The 16949-nt window shown below is 35.3% G+C and overlaps 1 protein-coding gene across 1 annotated transcript in view; it reads right to left on the reverse strand.

The window, feature by feature from the left end:
• Positions 1-16949, reverse strand: part of TGFBR1 (transforming growth factor beta receptor 1) — a 71045-nt gene that overhangs the window by 36996 nt on the left and 17100 nt on the right. The window contains exons 2-3 of the mRNA XM_007498994.2: positions 4534-4776; positions 3081-3320 (exon numbers count right to left, since the gene is read on the reverse strand). Of these exons, the coding sequence (XP_007499056.1) occupies positions 3081-3320; positions 4534-4776 (483 nt within the window). The remainder of the gene's footprint in view (positions 1-3080; positions 3321-4533; positions 4777-16949) is intronic.

A 16949-nucleotide genomic window follows, 5' to 3' on the forward strand; every position in this document is an offset into this window, starting at 1 on the left:
ACTACTCCAATAATTAACTGAGTAGCAAACCCTTACTACACTATCTTGGCTGGAAGACCTTCATCAGGGAGTAAATGAAACCACTTTTGTAAGCTTAGATCCCTGGATGTGAAATGTGAAAACATTTTGAAAATATAAACGTAACAAATACCAACATAATTCATTAACTTAATTGTTCTTTCTTGTGAACATTGGTCAATGTTCTAATTGGTAATGTTTAATCGTTTGGTGATGGCAGACATTCATGTTTAAAATCAGTCCATTTGGGGAGGAGAGAAAAAGGAAAGTCTCATGCTCACCAAGGAAGGATGCTTTTGCTGACATTTTGAAATAAAAGTCCTAGACAATTTAATTTTATCTTATCTTTCCATTAAAAATGCCATCCTGAATTATGCTTGTTATTTTTATGACTTTACTTAGCAAATAAGAGGAAGGTAATACTAACCTTGAGAATTTTTTACAATAGAAACAAAACCCCACAAACTAAAAACCAAACTCTTTTTCTCCATTTCTATAAAACTACAATTAATATATGGAAGAGTTCATCTAATTTTATTCTTAACACTTCTGTGATAAAAGAAAGCAATCAAGGTGTCAAATTATTTATTTAAAAACTATCTATGAAAATATATACCTAGAAAGGAACAATATTTATACAGGAAGTGCATCACTCTTGGTAATATATCTTGAAGCATGAAAGGAAAATATCTGTAAACTGATTTTCTATTGTTTTACATTATAGATTCAATGATCATTTATTTATTTATTTATTCTAGGCTTCCTGATCTCCTTATCAAAGTAGTTAAAAATTAAGCATTAAACAACAATGTATTAGAGAACCAAATAGTTTAAAAGAACACTGCAGGAAATCCTTTAAAAATTTCAAAGTATTGTTATCATATATAAATAACCCTACCCTAATTTTGTGCTAGTGAAGACGTGGTACACGTGCATAGCGGGCACTCTGAGGAGCTGCTCTGTTCCCTCTCTTACCAGGGCCCAAAGTCATTTTGTGCATGCCCCACCCCTCTGTCCAGCCACCCAAAGCAAGCACTTCTCCCTCAGCAATCTCTGGTAAATTAAAGGTTCACCAACACTATCCTAATTCATCTCTTTAAGTTTGCTTGTATATATACTCAAATTTTCTTGAAATTCACAATACATATGCCTGTGCTCAAATAGTCAGAGCTAATAACAAAAGTTCACAGTAGCTACATTAGAACACAAGCTAACAGAATGTACCATAAAACTTTTATTTGCAACACTATAGACAAAGTAAATTAAGGAGCCAATCAAATTCCCTTTTAGGTATATTCTATCTGTTCCATCACTAATGAAACCTAAGTAAGCATACAAAAACTAAGAATAATCGATTTAATTTCCATTACTTCTATTCTTCTGCTTAGCCCTTCTGTATTTTGAGAAATGATTGTAAAAACTCCAATGAAGAAATGGCTTGAGCAGCTATACTGAGGAATGATAATTCTAAATGATCTGAAAAATATTCAAACAGTATGAGATTATGCCTATGCACAAAATATATTTCCAATTCTTCAAAAATTAAAATATTGTACTTTAAAATCTAGTTAAACTCAAATATTTACAAGTCTGACTGATGATAAGCTTGTATAGAAAGTATGTGACTACCTTCTCCTCTCTGCTACTAAACTAAAAATATTTCAAATTGAACTATAAAAGTATTATATCTTGAGGAGTTTTAGTTAGGCTCTTCCTCATATCAATCAATAAACATTTATTAGACACCTTCTATGTGCCAGGAATTGGGTGAATCAAAGTTCATGATGTATCATTACAGTCTGCTAAATCTCTGAAAGTTCTTAAGTTCTTGTAGATATAAATATACTTCATTATACAAACCTTTAAGGCACAGTTTTTCTAATTCAATTCAATATATCTATTGGTCCATATAGTCACAAATGAAGTTGTTTGGGTGCATTACTGACGCACAGATTTTGTGAAATTAAGATTATATAAAGCAAGCCTTTAGGTAACATATCTTACATCATAAATGCAATAAAGGCAAATTTCTTTGTCTCTACTAGTATAACTCATTATTCTCCCATAAAATCTTTCTTTGGAGCTTAATTATATATTATAAGAGTAACCAGATTCTTAAAAGGATATCACAGTGGAGCATAAATCCTTGCAAGCCTACCATGATGAAATGGCTTAATATTGACATCTTTCTGTACTGATGTGAGGACCAAGGTAGGTAAGATTAGAGAAAGTCATCTTCAGAAGGCTGGTTTATTAGGCAATGAACTTCATTTGGCTAAAGTAATTCTTGAAGACTGCCTAAGGGATTGCAATATACCTCATGGGAAGAAGTACATACACCAATAAAATTGTGATCTAAAATGGCTATAACAATGGCATTTATCACTTTAGATTCTAAAGATTAAAGAATTTATTTTATCTTTTTAGAGGGACATATTTCTCCCTGGTAGAAAGCATCTCAAATTGTTTTTTTATTGTTTGATTCACTTTATAGCCTTTTCAAAAAATGATCTATGAAATTAATTTTATATTTGGTTAACTCCTTGTAGTTTTTTAAAAGTACACTTTACCTTCAAAAAAAATTTGGAGACATTAAGAAAATTATTACTACCATGAGTTATTAAGATATAAAAACTGAAACATAGAGAGTCTAAATCTTTGTTAAAGTCATGTAAGTTAGCAGAAAAGTATACTTACAATCTTCTTTCTGACTCTTAGCCTAGTGTTATTTTTGTTACACAGTGGATGAGCTAAACTTAATAAATAGCCTTATAATCCAAAACTACACATCTAAAATGTTATTCTGTAATAAGCTGCATCTTTTCAGATAAAATCCCCTAGGACCCAGTCTATAAGATAAAGATAGGGAATAATAAAGTAATGTTATGATTTTAACTGTAACAAGTTAATGCACCCATGAGAATCAAATCTGACATAGCTCTTCATTAGCTCCATGCTTTAATCAATTGTACTAAAAGGTTTCAGTGACAGACAACAATAATTAAGAATAATATAAATTTAAAATTACTTAAATCTCCCAATCAAAAACCTAAATGTAATACCTGACCCAGATCCAGATGTTGTCATGTCATAAATTAGGTCCTTTAACGTTGTACCCTCTGAAATAAAAGGGCGATCCAAAGAGGGATCTTCTTCATTTGGAACACGATGATGTATAACAGTACGATTGTGGCAAATATAGATCATCAACATCAATGAAATACAGACAAGGCAGACAGGTCCGGCAATAACAGCTGCCAATTCCACAGGACCAAGATTAGGAGATGGTTTCACTGGGGTACCTAAATGGGGGAGAAGGGGTGGTAAAAAAATTTTAGACAGTAGGAGTATAATAATTTCAAATATTAGCTCACTGTTGCATATTTTATCTGCCACTATTACATTTCTCATGTAACAAACAAATTTCTGAGTTAAATTATATTGATCTATAATGTATTTGTAACCATGGACATTTCATGGGGGAGTCAGTCTAGCCTCATATTTATTTGTATAGCTATAGATAAGACACTGGGATCTAGTAAACAGACAAAAATACATTATTAGGAAAATCCTGCTGAATGCTGCTGCATGATCAACAGCTCTACTTCTTTATAGTAATGTCATAGAAAACAGAAAAATGTCTTAACTATGCTGTTCAAGATCCAAACATTAGGCAGAGTGCTTCATTTGATCTACAGTATTGGTAAAGTTGCTGCCTAACTATAGTTCAATCTATTCTTATTCCCTTGATAAAGTTCCTTAACAAAATGCTTATTCTGTGGTCTAATACTGGGTCAGAACAGTTTTATTTAATTCACTCGCAATATTAACTAATAGATACAAAGGTATATGCATATACAGATTGTTAATTCTTAGACATTATCTAGTCTGACATGCTCATGCTAGAGATGATGAAATTAAAATACAAAGAATTAAATGTATCAGTTACAGGTTTTACTTCCAAAGCAATATCTGTAAGGAGGAGGAGAGATATTCATTAATTAAATAAATCAGATTTCTTCATCTTAATCATCTATCTTTCCTGTCTAGTGGGCTCCATACTTTTAAGGAACTACATATAACATTCAAGATTTTCTCTGTCTAGCTATTCAACTAGTCTTATATTTGTTTTCTCCCAACTGTTTCTTAATATGACCTCTAATTCTAATCCTTTTACAAATTCATGTGTTCTGAGGCTTCTCCCTCTAGTTGGAGAGGGCAAAAAGGAAGACATGGAGAATTCTTCTCAGATATTCCACTTAAGGAACCTATGGCAGCCATCTCATCATTTCTCATCTTGCTTCAAAGACATTTTAAAATTTCTAATACAGCAATTGATCAATATAACTCACATAAACAAAAGTTCATGAGGAAAAGGAGGAAAAGGATGGTTCTCAATAATTTTTAAAGATCTGAAGGTGTCCTGGGGCTAAAAAGTTTGGGAACTGCTAATTTAGAAGATTCCTTTGCATGCTTAAAATGCATTATTCTAAACAATGGAAAAAATTAACTTACCTGTTGGGAATTCTATTTTATTGCAGTGGTCTTTGGCACAACAGAAAGGTGACATCAAAAATCCATCTTTTAAAGAGGGGGCACATATAAATGGCCTATCTCGAGGAACTAAATCAGCTTCTGGTATACACATGCTATTATATATAACTTTATCTGCACTTTGTGTTGCAGCAACAAAGCAAAGTCCATCTGTCACACATGTGTAATTTTCTTTAATACAGAGGTGGCAGAAACACTGCAAACCTAGAAAGAAAAAAATGCAGTTTTAGAAAATAAAGGGGGGTTTTTTTTAAGTGAAAAAAAAAACTGTAAGTGGCCCTACACTTACATAATACTTAAAACAAAATTCTGTTTCAATCATACCACCAATATTAAACTAACCAGTCAAACCTATCAAGATACTTTATTTGGATCTCTAATTACTTTTGGCTTACCAGAGAAATTTGCCTGTATCTAGACCCAAATTCTTTTTCTTTTTATGTATAAGGAAATCATATACTGAGTAAGGAGAGAGATACTATTATTAAGGTAATAAAAGAGAGAAGCTGAAATTCACTGTCCATTGTTTCTTTTGCCTGTCTGTCACTTCCTAGTCAACAAAAGTATGAAGATAATATTGATGCCTGATCCTCCTATTCTCCTCCTATTTATATAGTACCTTCTACCTGCAGGACACTGTACTAAGTGCTTTACAAATATCTCATTTAACCCTTCCAACATCTCTGTGAGGTAGGTGCTATTATTATCCACACTTTATGATGTGTGAGGATCCTCAGATGAGGAAACTGAGGCAAACAGATAAAAAGAACCTGCCCAAGTAAAAGTCATATGTAGGATTAGAACTCAGGTCTTCCTGACTCCAAGTTCAGAGCTCCTACCTACCATACCATCTAGCTATCTCAAATCTATACAAGTAAAGCAAATTTCCTGACTTCTAAAGTGATGACTAAAAGATAACAAAAAGGAAAAGAAAAAAACTAGAATCTAAGAAAGTGCTCAACCACTGAGGAATGGCTGGACAAACTGGCATATACATAAGAAATGATGAGACAACTTCAGAGCTAAGGAACCCAGGAGAACAAATTATATAAGGACAATAGTAAAACAACTTTGGAGGAAATAAGAATGCTGAACTTCAGCTGCAGATTGTTCATCCCAAGCTAAACTCCCAGCCATTTTTTGACATTCTATTTTCTCCCAATAAAGCTACCCCCCCAAAAAAACCTTTATTATCTACCTTCCTTCATTAGCCTCAGTTCAGTCTTAGAATCAGCTTGTCTGACACTTTTTACAGGATTCTACTTTTCTTTCTCATTGAATGATTCAACACCTCCCATCCTTTCTGGACTGTGAATCTTAAAATTCTCAGACCCTACTTCAGAACACTTGGTTAAGACCATTCCCCATTTTAAACAATGAAGGGACTTAGTCAGGAATGTGAGAACTCTAACATTACTCCACCCATACTTAAGCATACTTTAGGGGAAGATAAAGTTGTAAACTCTTTACTGAACAATGAAAAAGTACTTAACTCATACCTATAGTGAAGCAAAAGCCTTAAGCTAAGTCTATTTTTAGGAAGGTGCTAAGTAACTATGAAGGTCAGGCAACTTGCAAACTTGTAAGGGGCAAATAGGTGTGAATTACTCAAAAGTTTAGTCTACTCAGGTGTGAATTAAAGTCTACTGTGATTGATAGATGTGAGAACTTAGGGGAGGTGACATAGGAGAAAATTCTCTTTAAAAGGAGCTGTCTGAACCAGTTCAGGGGAGTTCAGGAAGGAATTTCAGCCTTCCATGCTGAAGTGGAGTTCAGGAGCTGAACTGATGGGTCTCTCTGAACACTAGAATTTTGCTTGGAAGGATCTTGTGGTGAGTGATTAAAGACTGACTGATCTCTCTGATAGGGCTTGGGCCTAGGCTGGGCTGGACTGGCCTAGTCTTTTTTCTCATTGTTTTCCTCTTACTCTCTCTCTCATTAATTCCTTATTTATATTAATTAAAATCTCCATAAAACCCCAGCTGACTTGGGTATATTTCATATTTGGGAAATTTTTCCCTGGCTACTACTTTATATTTGATTTAACTCAAGACAATGTCTTGAAACCGTATTTCCGCGGTCACAATTTAAGGCAACCACTCTTTTATCTGTTACAGTTTATACCTCCACTCTTTTAAATGTCACAGTTTATAACAAACACTACTTTAACTGTTACAGAGCTGACGGACTTCCCCTTGGCAATGTGCTTTGAAGACTCTTAACTGTATCTCCCCAAGTCCTTTAAAATCTGCTTTCCTAAAATCTAGAACACATGTCAGACTATGCCTAAGTTTCTTCTCTTTCTGTATCACTAAATCACTTCCCCAGAGGGTTCTTACTATATCCACCTAATAAACAGTTCCTCCCTGTTAGTGAGATGAAGATCAAGAAGAGAGTTTCCCATTATTGTTTTCTTTGAAGGATAAAGTTATCACTAAGGCAGATTACTAAATTTACACTTTACATTTATACTTTACAATTCAAACAAACAACAAGCATTTATTAAGAATATACATGGGTTGTGCTAGGCTTTGGGGGTAAAACCACAACACAATTCTTGTAAAGAAGCTTACACTTGGGGCTCAGTGGATTTTGAGTCAGGCCCAGAGATGGGAGGTCCTGGGTTCAAATTTGACCTCAGACACTTCCCAGCTGTGTGACCCTGGGCAAGTCACTTAACCCCCATTGCCTAGCCCTTACCACTTTTCTGCCGTAGAACCAATACCCATTATTGATTCTAAGATGGAAGATAAGGGTTTAAAAAAAAAATCTTACACTCTACTAAGAGGATACAACATATTCAACCCCTAAGATAAGCCATATATAAAATAAATACAAAATGATTGGGGTTGGGGAGGAAAGGTAGGATAAGCAGTTTCAACTGCAGAAATTAGAACAGGATTACCAAAAGAGATAGCACTGGAGTTGAGTTTTAAACTTTTAAGGAGCAGAGAGATCCAAGAGACAAAATCATTTTGCCTCAGACTGGCAAAACTGATAAAAAAGGAAAATGACAAATATTGGAGAGACTAAGGATTAGTCTTGTCATTATGGAAAGCAATTTAGAACTATGCCAAAAATTTACTAAAATTGTAGATGTACTTTAACATACCAATACTAATAATGCCTATACCAAGAAATAAAAAAAAAAAGGAAAATGACTCAAAAAAATTTTAGTAGCTCCTTTTATTATGGCAAAGAAGCCCCTAAGGGTATGCCCATCAATTGGGAAACAGCTGAAGAAAATGTTGAAAATGTTACATGAATATTTAATTCATTTCTTGAATGAACATCATTGCTTCATAAAAATGATGAAAGGGATACTTTCAGAGAAACTTGAGAAGACATGAACTGAGGCAGGGTCAACAGAACCAAGAGAACTATTTATAATATAATAACAACATTGTAAAAATAAATTAATTTTGAAAAGACAACTCCAACTGACTCCCGAAGGAATGCTAACAAATGATGAAGGAAACTCCTGACAGATATAATAGTACTGAAGGTGCCGAATGAGAAATGTATTTTTTACATGGCAAGGTGGGAATTTGTTTTGCTTGACTGACTATGAATATTTCTTACAAAGGTTTTCAACATGGGTTACTGGAAGAACAGTGGTACTCTCAATCAAAATGAGGAAAGCAGAAGGAGTGGGTTGGGGGAAAAGGTGAACTGAAGAATTCATTTTGGACCTATAGAGTTTAAGATGACTATGAGAACATTTAAATGAGAGATGTCCATCCTATCAAAAAGAGGTAACTAGAAAAGCAGATTTGGGTATTTATATACAGTCAGTTCATGCCCTCAAAGAGCTCACAGTCTAATGAAGGAGATAATATGAAAGCAATTATATTCAAGACAAAATGGAAATAGAGGGAAAGTATTAGAATTAATACAAAGACTGGGAAAAGCTTTTCATAGACAAAGTGGGATTTTGGCTGGCACTTGAAAGGAAGGAGAAAATTCTAGGAAGGAGAAAGAAAATGCCCAGCTAGAAAAGTAAAGAATCCAGAGAAAGTCCTAGGATATAGAAAGACAAGGAAGAGGACATGGAAAATAATCCTAAGAAGGAAACAGAGGAATTAGTTAATCACCTCACAACAATCCTATAAATAATACAGTTGTGTTCCTGTATCCTCTGATTTTGGTATCCCTATTCAATTATCCATGGTTAACAAGAGGAAAAAAATTTGGAAAACTCCAGATAATGAAAAAAAAAAATAAACAGTTCCTAAATTTTAAACTGCCCACCAAAAGAAACAGGTTATAACATAATGACATCTGCCACCCAGTAAGACTCATCTCCTTTTGTATCCATACTCTTGACTCCCACAGGAAACTTGCCTCTAGTCTGCCTCTAGTGTTCTTGCTGATGGCATCTGCTGTAGTGTTACTGCAGTGCCTTTGTTTAATGAAGCCCTAATTTAATATAACATTGACCCCCAAAGTGCAAGAGAAGCCGTGCTGGTAGTGCACTTGTGTCCACAAATCTGTTGAATAATCCACTGATTCAGGTACCAATGATAACAGCAGGTGTCCTCATAACTGAGGTTTCAGACATACATGTAGGTCTTAGAACATGTCCCCCTCAGATACAAGGGCCTTACCATCATAGTACAAACAGTATTATACCCATTATACCCATTATACACATGTGAAAACTTGGGTAAAGTTTGAGTCACACAAGCAGAATTAGCCACAACTCAAACCTAGATCCTCTGATTTTATGTTCTTTTCCACTATACCAAAGTGTTCTGCATACTGCATACAAATTAGAGAGGATCCTGATTTCACAATGTAATGACTGAAAAGTCCAATTTAATCCATTTCTCCACTGATCCCATCAGTGAAGTGCTCCCCCCCCCCCAAAAAAAAACCCCAAAGGTGGGGACAACTGGGTGGCTCAGTGGATTGAAAGCCAGGCCTTGAGATAGGAGGTCCCAGGTTCAAATCTGACCTTAGACACTTCCTAGCTGTGTGACTCTGGGCACTTAACCTCAACTGCTTATCACTTACCACTCTTCTACCTTGAAACCAATACACAGTACTGATTCGAAAACAAAATTTAGTCAGGGTTTAAAAAATAAAATTAAAGGTCCCAAACTACTTCAGAACCTATTACAATGCCTCCAAAGAGGCTGTTGAATAATAATTCTTTTTTTAAAAAATAGAATAATTTTTATTCAGAAGAACTAAAGAAACTTGGATGGTGGTAGTAGTAGTAGTAGTAGTAGCAGCCCTTTTTCATTTTACTGTTTTGCTGAAAATTATGACTTCATAGATACAAGTTAAAAGAAGGATGGATGGCCTCAACCACTTCCTAGCTGTGTGACCCTGGGCAAGTCACTTGACCCCCATTGCCTAGCCCTTACCACTCTTCTGCCTTGGAGCCAATACACAGTATTGACTCCAAGACGGAAGGTAAGGGTTTAATAAAAAATAAAAAAAAAGAAGGATGGAAAGAAGGTGAGAGAGTAAAAGGAAAAAAGGTCTCAGTAGGTTTTAAAATAAATGCATTAGTGTTAACTTGTTCAAACATAAGGTGATATTCACCAGGACTTTGTGAATAAGATATACTAAACCCAATTTTGGGCCTCAGAAGAATAGTTTTTTTTATAGTCCTTGAAAGATACATTTGCAGGCAACATCTACTGTCAATATTACCCTCTGAGAACTTTAACCATCCTGGCATTAAGAGGCTCATAAATCATGAGTTAGGAGGAAAAAAATTAAAAGAAGTGAGAGGAAACAAGAAAACAGATTTGTACATTAAACATATTGTAATAGCAAACAACTGTGGGAGACTTAGGAACTCTCGCTCTCTATAAAAAGCAAAATGATGAACCACAATTCCAGAACTCAGTCACCCATTTCCTGATAAAAGCAACAGGTTCAAGTGTTCACTGACTTTTTTGTTTTAGAGTTTTTCTTAATATGGCCTATGCATGCAATTTGTTTTGCTTGATTATACATTGTTGTGTACAAGACTTTTATTTTCTTTTTTTTTCCCCAATGGCACTCAGGAAGATTTGATAGTAAAAAATGTAATTTAAAAAGCGGTCATGAAGGAAGTTCAATTCCACCTAAACATTCCTGTTTACGTTCCCATGAAAACTCACAACAAAATTAAAAAGACATAACTAGAAGAGAGATAATTTTTAAAGGTCTGTCAAGCAAATGTTGTTAGGGATATGGGAAAACTGAGAAACGAATACTGTAGGTGGAGTTGTGAATTGCTTCAAACATTCTGGAGAGCAATTTAGAACTGTGCCCAAAGGGCAATAAAAACATACATACCCTATGACCCAGCAATACCAATACTGTTTGTCTCCTAAAACAGTTACAAAAGAGAAAGGAAAAGGACCTATTATATACAAAAATATTCATGGCAGCTCTTTTGTGGTGGCAAAGAATTGGAAATTGAGGGGATGCCCACCAATAGGAAAGCAGTTGAATAAGTTGTGCTGATTGTGATGAAATACTATTATGTTATAAGAAAGGAGAATAATACTCTCAGAAAAACCTGGGCTTAAAAGAATTGATGCAAAATGAAATGAGCAAAACCAAGAGAACACAAGATGGTGACAATATCGATCAATTGTAAAAGTTTTAGCTATTCTCATCAATACAATAATCCAAGACTACCCAAAGGACTTATATGAAGAAAAGCTATCCATCTCCAGAGAAAAAATTGATGGAATCTGAAGGAAGATAAAAGAATACTTTTTTAAATTTAAAATTTTTCTTGCTTGTTTTTTTATTTGTTTTTGGCCTCTTTTCTTTCATGAAATGACTAATATGGAAATGTTCTGCATGACTTGCACATATCTACTCTATAATATTGCTTGTGTCTCAGGGAGAAGGAAAAGAAAGGAGTAGGATATTTGGAGCTCAAATTTTCAAAAAAAAAAAGACTAAAAAATTTTAAGATGTGATTGGGGGGGAGAAAATTTTTAAGTTTGTTACAGTTTAAAAATTTCAGAACACCAAAACATAGCCTTCTGATCACAAAGGTGGACTTTTCAGTAGACTACTAGAGATCAAATGTGATAATATATATAAAATACCTGGCAGACTTTAAAACACTTTTTAAATGTTCGTAACTAAAGATCACATAACAGATTTCATAAAGTTCATGAACCACTTAGCCAAGAATTCTTTACTAAGAAAAGCAGGGAGGGAGACACTTGATTATATAGATTAAAAGGAAAGTTGGGTATCTAATAAAGGATTTGACTACTGTAAAAAGTAAAATTAAGAGAGAGCAGACTGAATGATTTCCCTTCCAAAAGAGAATGGTAGCAAGCAGCTAAGGAGTATAGTGGATAGAGCACCAGACTTGGAATTAGGAAGACCTAGGTTCAAATCTGCCCCAGACAATTCCTACCTATATGACCCTGGGCAGGTCACTTAACTCCAATTGCCTACCCCTTATCACTGTTCTGTCTTGTAATTGATACTAATACAGAAGGTAAAGTTGTTTTTGTTTTTATTTTTAAGGGTAATGGAAAGTTAATGTTCTACAAGCCATGCCAAGTTTTGAAAGATTTCCATTGCTGGAATAAAGTCTTTCAACAGACTAGTTTCTTTCAGAGGATCTTACATAGGAGATTCCTTACCTAACCACTTTTATAATCAGAAGCTATGTTACAAAGGGACTAGTAGCCATAGGATTTGATCCTGGGTGATTAGCTAAAGTTGCTAGGCTACTGGATCCAGAACTAGAAAGGATAATTCTCTTCCCAATTAATAAGGCTGCTTCTCTGCTTTTTTTTGCTGGCTCATTTTTTTTTCTTTTATCTTAAATGAAGGTATTCTCCCAAGGTTCTGTCTTAGGTCTTCTAGTTATATTTTCCACATATTCAATTATCACCTATAATACAGATTGATTTGCCATTCCCCCAAAAGAAAAAAATTCCCCTATCCACAAATGAACCTCTCGTGAGGTTCAATTCTACATTAGTATTAGTCATTTCCACCCAGATGCCCTATTCTCATACTCAAAATGTCCAGAACAGAATTCATTTATCTTCTCCTCAATACCTATCCACTCTTCTTAATGTGTGTGCTTCAATTGAAGGCACCACCATTATTCTAGTCACTTACATTCACAACCTAGAAATCTTCCAACTCTACCCAATAACCAATCAAGTTCTACTTCCAAAACATTTCTTACATACTCACAGGAAAGTCAAATTGGTCCAACCTCTCATCACCTCTGCTGATCTACTGCCTTCTAATTGGTCTCTTGTATTTTTAATCTCTTCCTCTAATTCATCCTAGATTGCTGACAAACTGATTATTTCTAAATCCAGGTATGACCACTGTGAAGGGTTAAAAATTTTTGAGGTAGGAGTTTGAACAAAAGTCAGGACAGCAGTTTCTTAAACACAACACACTTTATTTTGAGGAAAGTTCAGATAGGAAATAGGACGAAAGTGAGAGGATTCAATATATACCTAAGATCCCAATCCTAACTAAAATTTTCTAAAAAACCCTAAATCGATCTGCCTTCCAGGGCAATGTCTTCTGCCGGGGAAGGTCTGGCCTACTTACCTACTCTATTTAAGAAGAATATACCCATTATCTAGCTACCTAAGTTAATCAATAAGCATTCATCACCTTCTACCTCCTTAAATGTTTCTCTTGACCCACTGTCATTATTTTTCCAACTGCCAGTCTGTCTCAGAGACAGAGGTGGACACCTCTGCTCTCCAGGAAACCCAGAAACAGAAGCCCCTTTCAACTACATGCAACTCACCTATCAACTCTTAGCTACACCCTCCTGTCATCAATAGACAACCTGCACATCAGGGGGGCTCTTACTCAGAAATCTTTTTGCTCCCTTGATTCCCTTGAGAAATTAAGAAAACTCTCTTAACACCTTGTCACTTCTGGCTCAAATTACTCCTGTTGTCTCTAAGAGAAAATGCAAATCCCTAACTATATTAGACATGTAAGCCTTTCACAATCTGATTCCAGCTTCTTTCCAGAATGATTTCATATCACTATATCTTCAAATACACTTACCTTTCAAACTAGTTTACTAATATTTTTTAATTAATTTTTATTCTTAAATATTTTCCATTTTCTTTCTCCTCTTCCACCTCCCAGAGCAGACAAGCAATTCCACTGAGTTGTACAAATGTTATCACTTGATACCTATTTCCATATTATTGATTTTTGCTAGGGAGCAATCTCTTAAAGCCTAAACCCCCAATCACATACCTATATATACATGTGATAAGTAATGTCATATGTTTTGCTTTTGCATTTCATCTCCCATAGTTCTTTCTCTCGATGTGGAGAGCATTCTTTTATGTAAGTACTTCAGGAGTGTCCTGGCTTGTTGAATTGCTACACTGAAGGGACTGGCTTCTAATCAGAGACAGAATGTGTAAAGGGAATGGGAAATGGAATGTCCTTTATTAAAAATATTGATTCCTCACCCCTAGCAGATTGGCCCATTTGACAGTAAAGGAAAATAATAAATATTGGAGGGGATGTGGCAAAATTGGGACACTAATGCATAGCTGGTGGAGTTGTGAATTAATCCAGCCATTCTGGAAGGCAATTTGGAACTATGTGCAAAGGGCTTTAAAAGAATCCCTATCCTTTGATTCAGCCATACTACTACCAGGTTTGTGCCCCAAAGAGATAATAAGGAAAAATACTTTAGCAAAAATATTCATGGCTGTGCTCTTTGTGGTGGCAAAAAAATTGGAAAATGAAGGAATATCCCCTGTTTGGGGAATGGCTGAACAAATTATGGTATATGATGGTGATGGAATACTATTGTGTTGAATGGAATGATGATCTGGAAGATTTCTATATGAATTGAGAGAACCTTAGTGAACTGATGCAGAGTGAAATGAGTAGAGTTAGAACATTGTACACAGAAAGTGAAACATTGTGGAAAAATCCAGTGTAATGTTCCCTTCCTTACCACTTGATCCCTTTGTTCTCCAAGGGAGTTTAGGGATAGGAATGTGAGGACTTGTTTGGTAAGATGGCTGTAGAAGGAACTTCATGACTCTTCCTAATACCAATTACAACAAAGGTTCTCAAAAGGCCAAAACTAAAAATCAGATGAAGGAAGGGACTCTGCCAGGGGACACAGCCTTGAAAGCTGGCAGGGTTTGGGCATTTCCATGCTATAAGGGTAAAATTACACCTACCAAAGTGTGAGCTTATCACCACCAGAGTCCAAGCAAGGGCAAGGCAATATCTAACTTCTCAGGGGCAGATTGAGGGCACCCCAATCTTACCCTTGTGGGCAGCAGAGGGCTTTGACAGCTAGACTTCAGACCCAAGGCTGAGGAGTGCGGGGTGCAGAGCTCAGAGCAAGGAGCTCAGGTGTGGAGACCCAGACTGGCCATGAAGACCCAGGTTGACCCTGGCAAACAAAATGGAGATTGGAAAAATAACCTCAGAGGAAGGCTCTTTAAAGCCGACTACACAAAGAACTGCCTACCCACCTCACTCAAGACTTCTGGCTCAGAAGCCAAGATAATTCAAGGGAAAAATGAGCACAGCAATGGCCACTAACACCCAAAAACTACAATCCACAAATACCAAAAGAAATTAAAAGCCTTTGACCCCAGATAACTTCTTTGGAGAAAAGGAGCAGAGTACAGAGGTGATAGCAAAAAGTGACAAACAAGCAAACATATTCAAACTTTCAAAAAAATGGAAATTGGTCACAAGCTCTCCAGGGAAATAGAAATGCAAATAATTCAAATGGAAAACAATAGTTTAAAATTCAGAATCTCCCACTAGGAAAAACACAAAAATCAGATAAAATAATAAATAAGTTGGAGACCAGAATTGACCTGCTGGAAAGCTATAAAAAGCAGGATGGACCAAACTGAAGAGGAAAATCAAAAGATCATAGCTGAAAACAAGTCTTTATACAATTGGGCAAGTAGAAGCTAATGATCTTGCAAGACAGCAAGAATTAACAAAGCAAAATCAAAAGGATGAAAAAAAGAAGGAAACATGAAATATCTCATTGAGAAGATGACTGCCCTGGAAAACAGGTCCAGGAGAGAATCTGAGAATCATAGGTATACCTGAAAACCTAGGAAAAAACAGAAGCCTTGACATCATAGTATAAGAAATTATCCAAGAAAACCACCCTGATATTCTTGAATGAGAGGGCAAAATAGACATTGAGAGAGTCTACAGATCACCCTCTATATTAAATCCTCAAAAAACTACTCCCAGGAATGTAAGTGCCAAATTCAAGAGCTTCAAGCCAAGAATAAAATATTGCAAGAAGCCAGAAAGAGACAATTCAGATATCAAGGAGGCCATTCCAGATTACACAGAATCAGGCATCCTCCACGCTAAAGGAACACAAGGCTTATAATATGATATTCAGAAAAGCAAGAGAATTGGGTCTACAACCACAGATCAGCTACCCATCAAAACTAAGTAACTATATATATAGGGAAAAGCGCATTTAGCAAAATAGAAGAATTCAAAATATTCCTAAAGAAAATACCAGAACTAAATGGAAAATTTGATCTCCAAATACAAAATTCAAGAGAAACATGAAAATGCAAACAAGAAAGGGAAAAAGAATTATTTTTTAAGTGCTTCAGTAAGGTCAAATTGTTTATATTCCTATATGGAAAAATGATATTTTTAACTCTCAAAAATTGTTTTCACTATCATAGTAAATAGAAGAATTATTCATAGGTAGAAGTTGGGATACTAAGTGGTTTAGGGTGATATGTAAAAAAGGGGGGGAAGTAGAAAATGGCACCAAGAGAAAATTAAAGGAAGAAGAAAAATAGGATAAATTATACCACATAAAGAGGCTCATGGGACAGGGAGGGGAAAATTATTATTATAAGAAGGCCAGGAAGAGTGCACTAATAGGTAATAATTAAACCTTAACTCTCAATGGAATCAGTTCTGAGAGGGAAGAGTATCTGGATCCCCTGGGGTATAGAATTCTATCTTACCCTACAGGGAAGTTGAGAGGGAAAAACTAAGGGCAAGGGAGTGGAGTGGGGAGTACCAAAAGGGAAGGAAAGAGAGAGGGGAGGAAATTCAAGAAAAGAAAGAAAAATAAGAAGGGAGGGAATGTGATGGGAAGTAAAATAAGGGGAAGGAATAAATAAAGGAAGTAAAATAGGGGGACTGATTAAAAACAAAACACTGGTGTAAAAGGAAATAGTGAAAGAAAGGGCAGGACTAGGGCATAAAAACATTGCAAACAAATAAAAAAACAGAAACAATGAATGCAACCTTTTCAGATCATAATGTAATGAAAATAATAATCAATAAGGATACATGGAGAAGCAAATAAAAAATTCATTGGAAATTAAATAATATGATTCTCCAAAGTTGGTTGGTTAAAGAACAAA

The sequence above is a fragment of the Monodelphis domestica genome, chromosome 7, assembly GCF_027887165.1.
Source record: "Monodelphis domestica isolate mMonDom1 chromosome 7, mMonDom1.pri, whole genome shotgun sequence".
Taxonomy (NCBI): Eukaryota; Metazoa; Chordata; class Mammalia; order Didelphimorphia; family Didelphidae; genus Monodelphis; species Monodelphis domestica.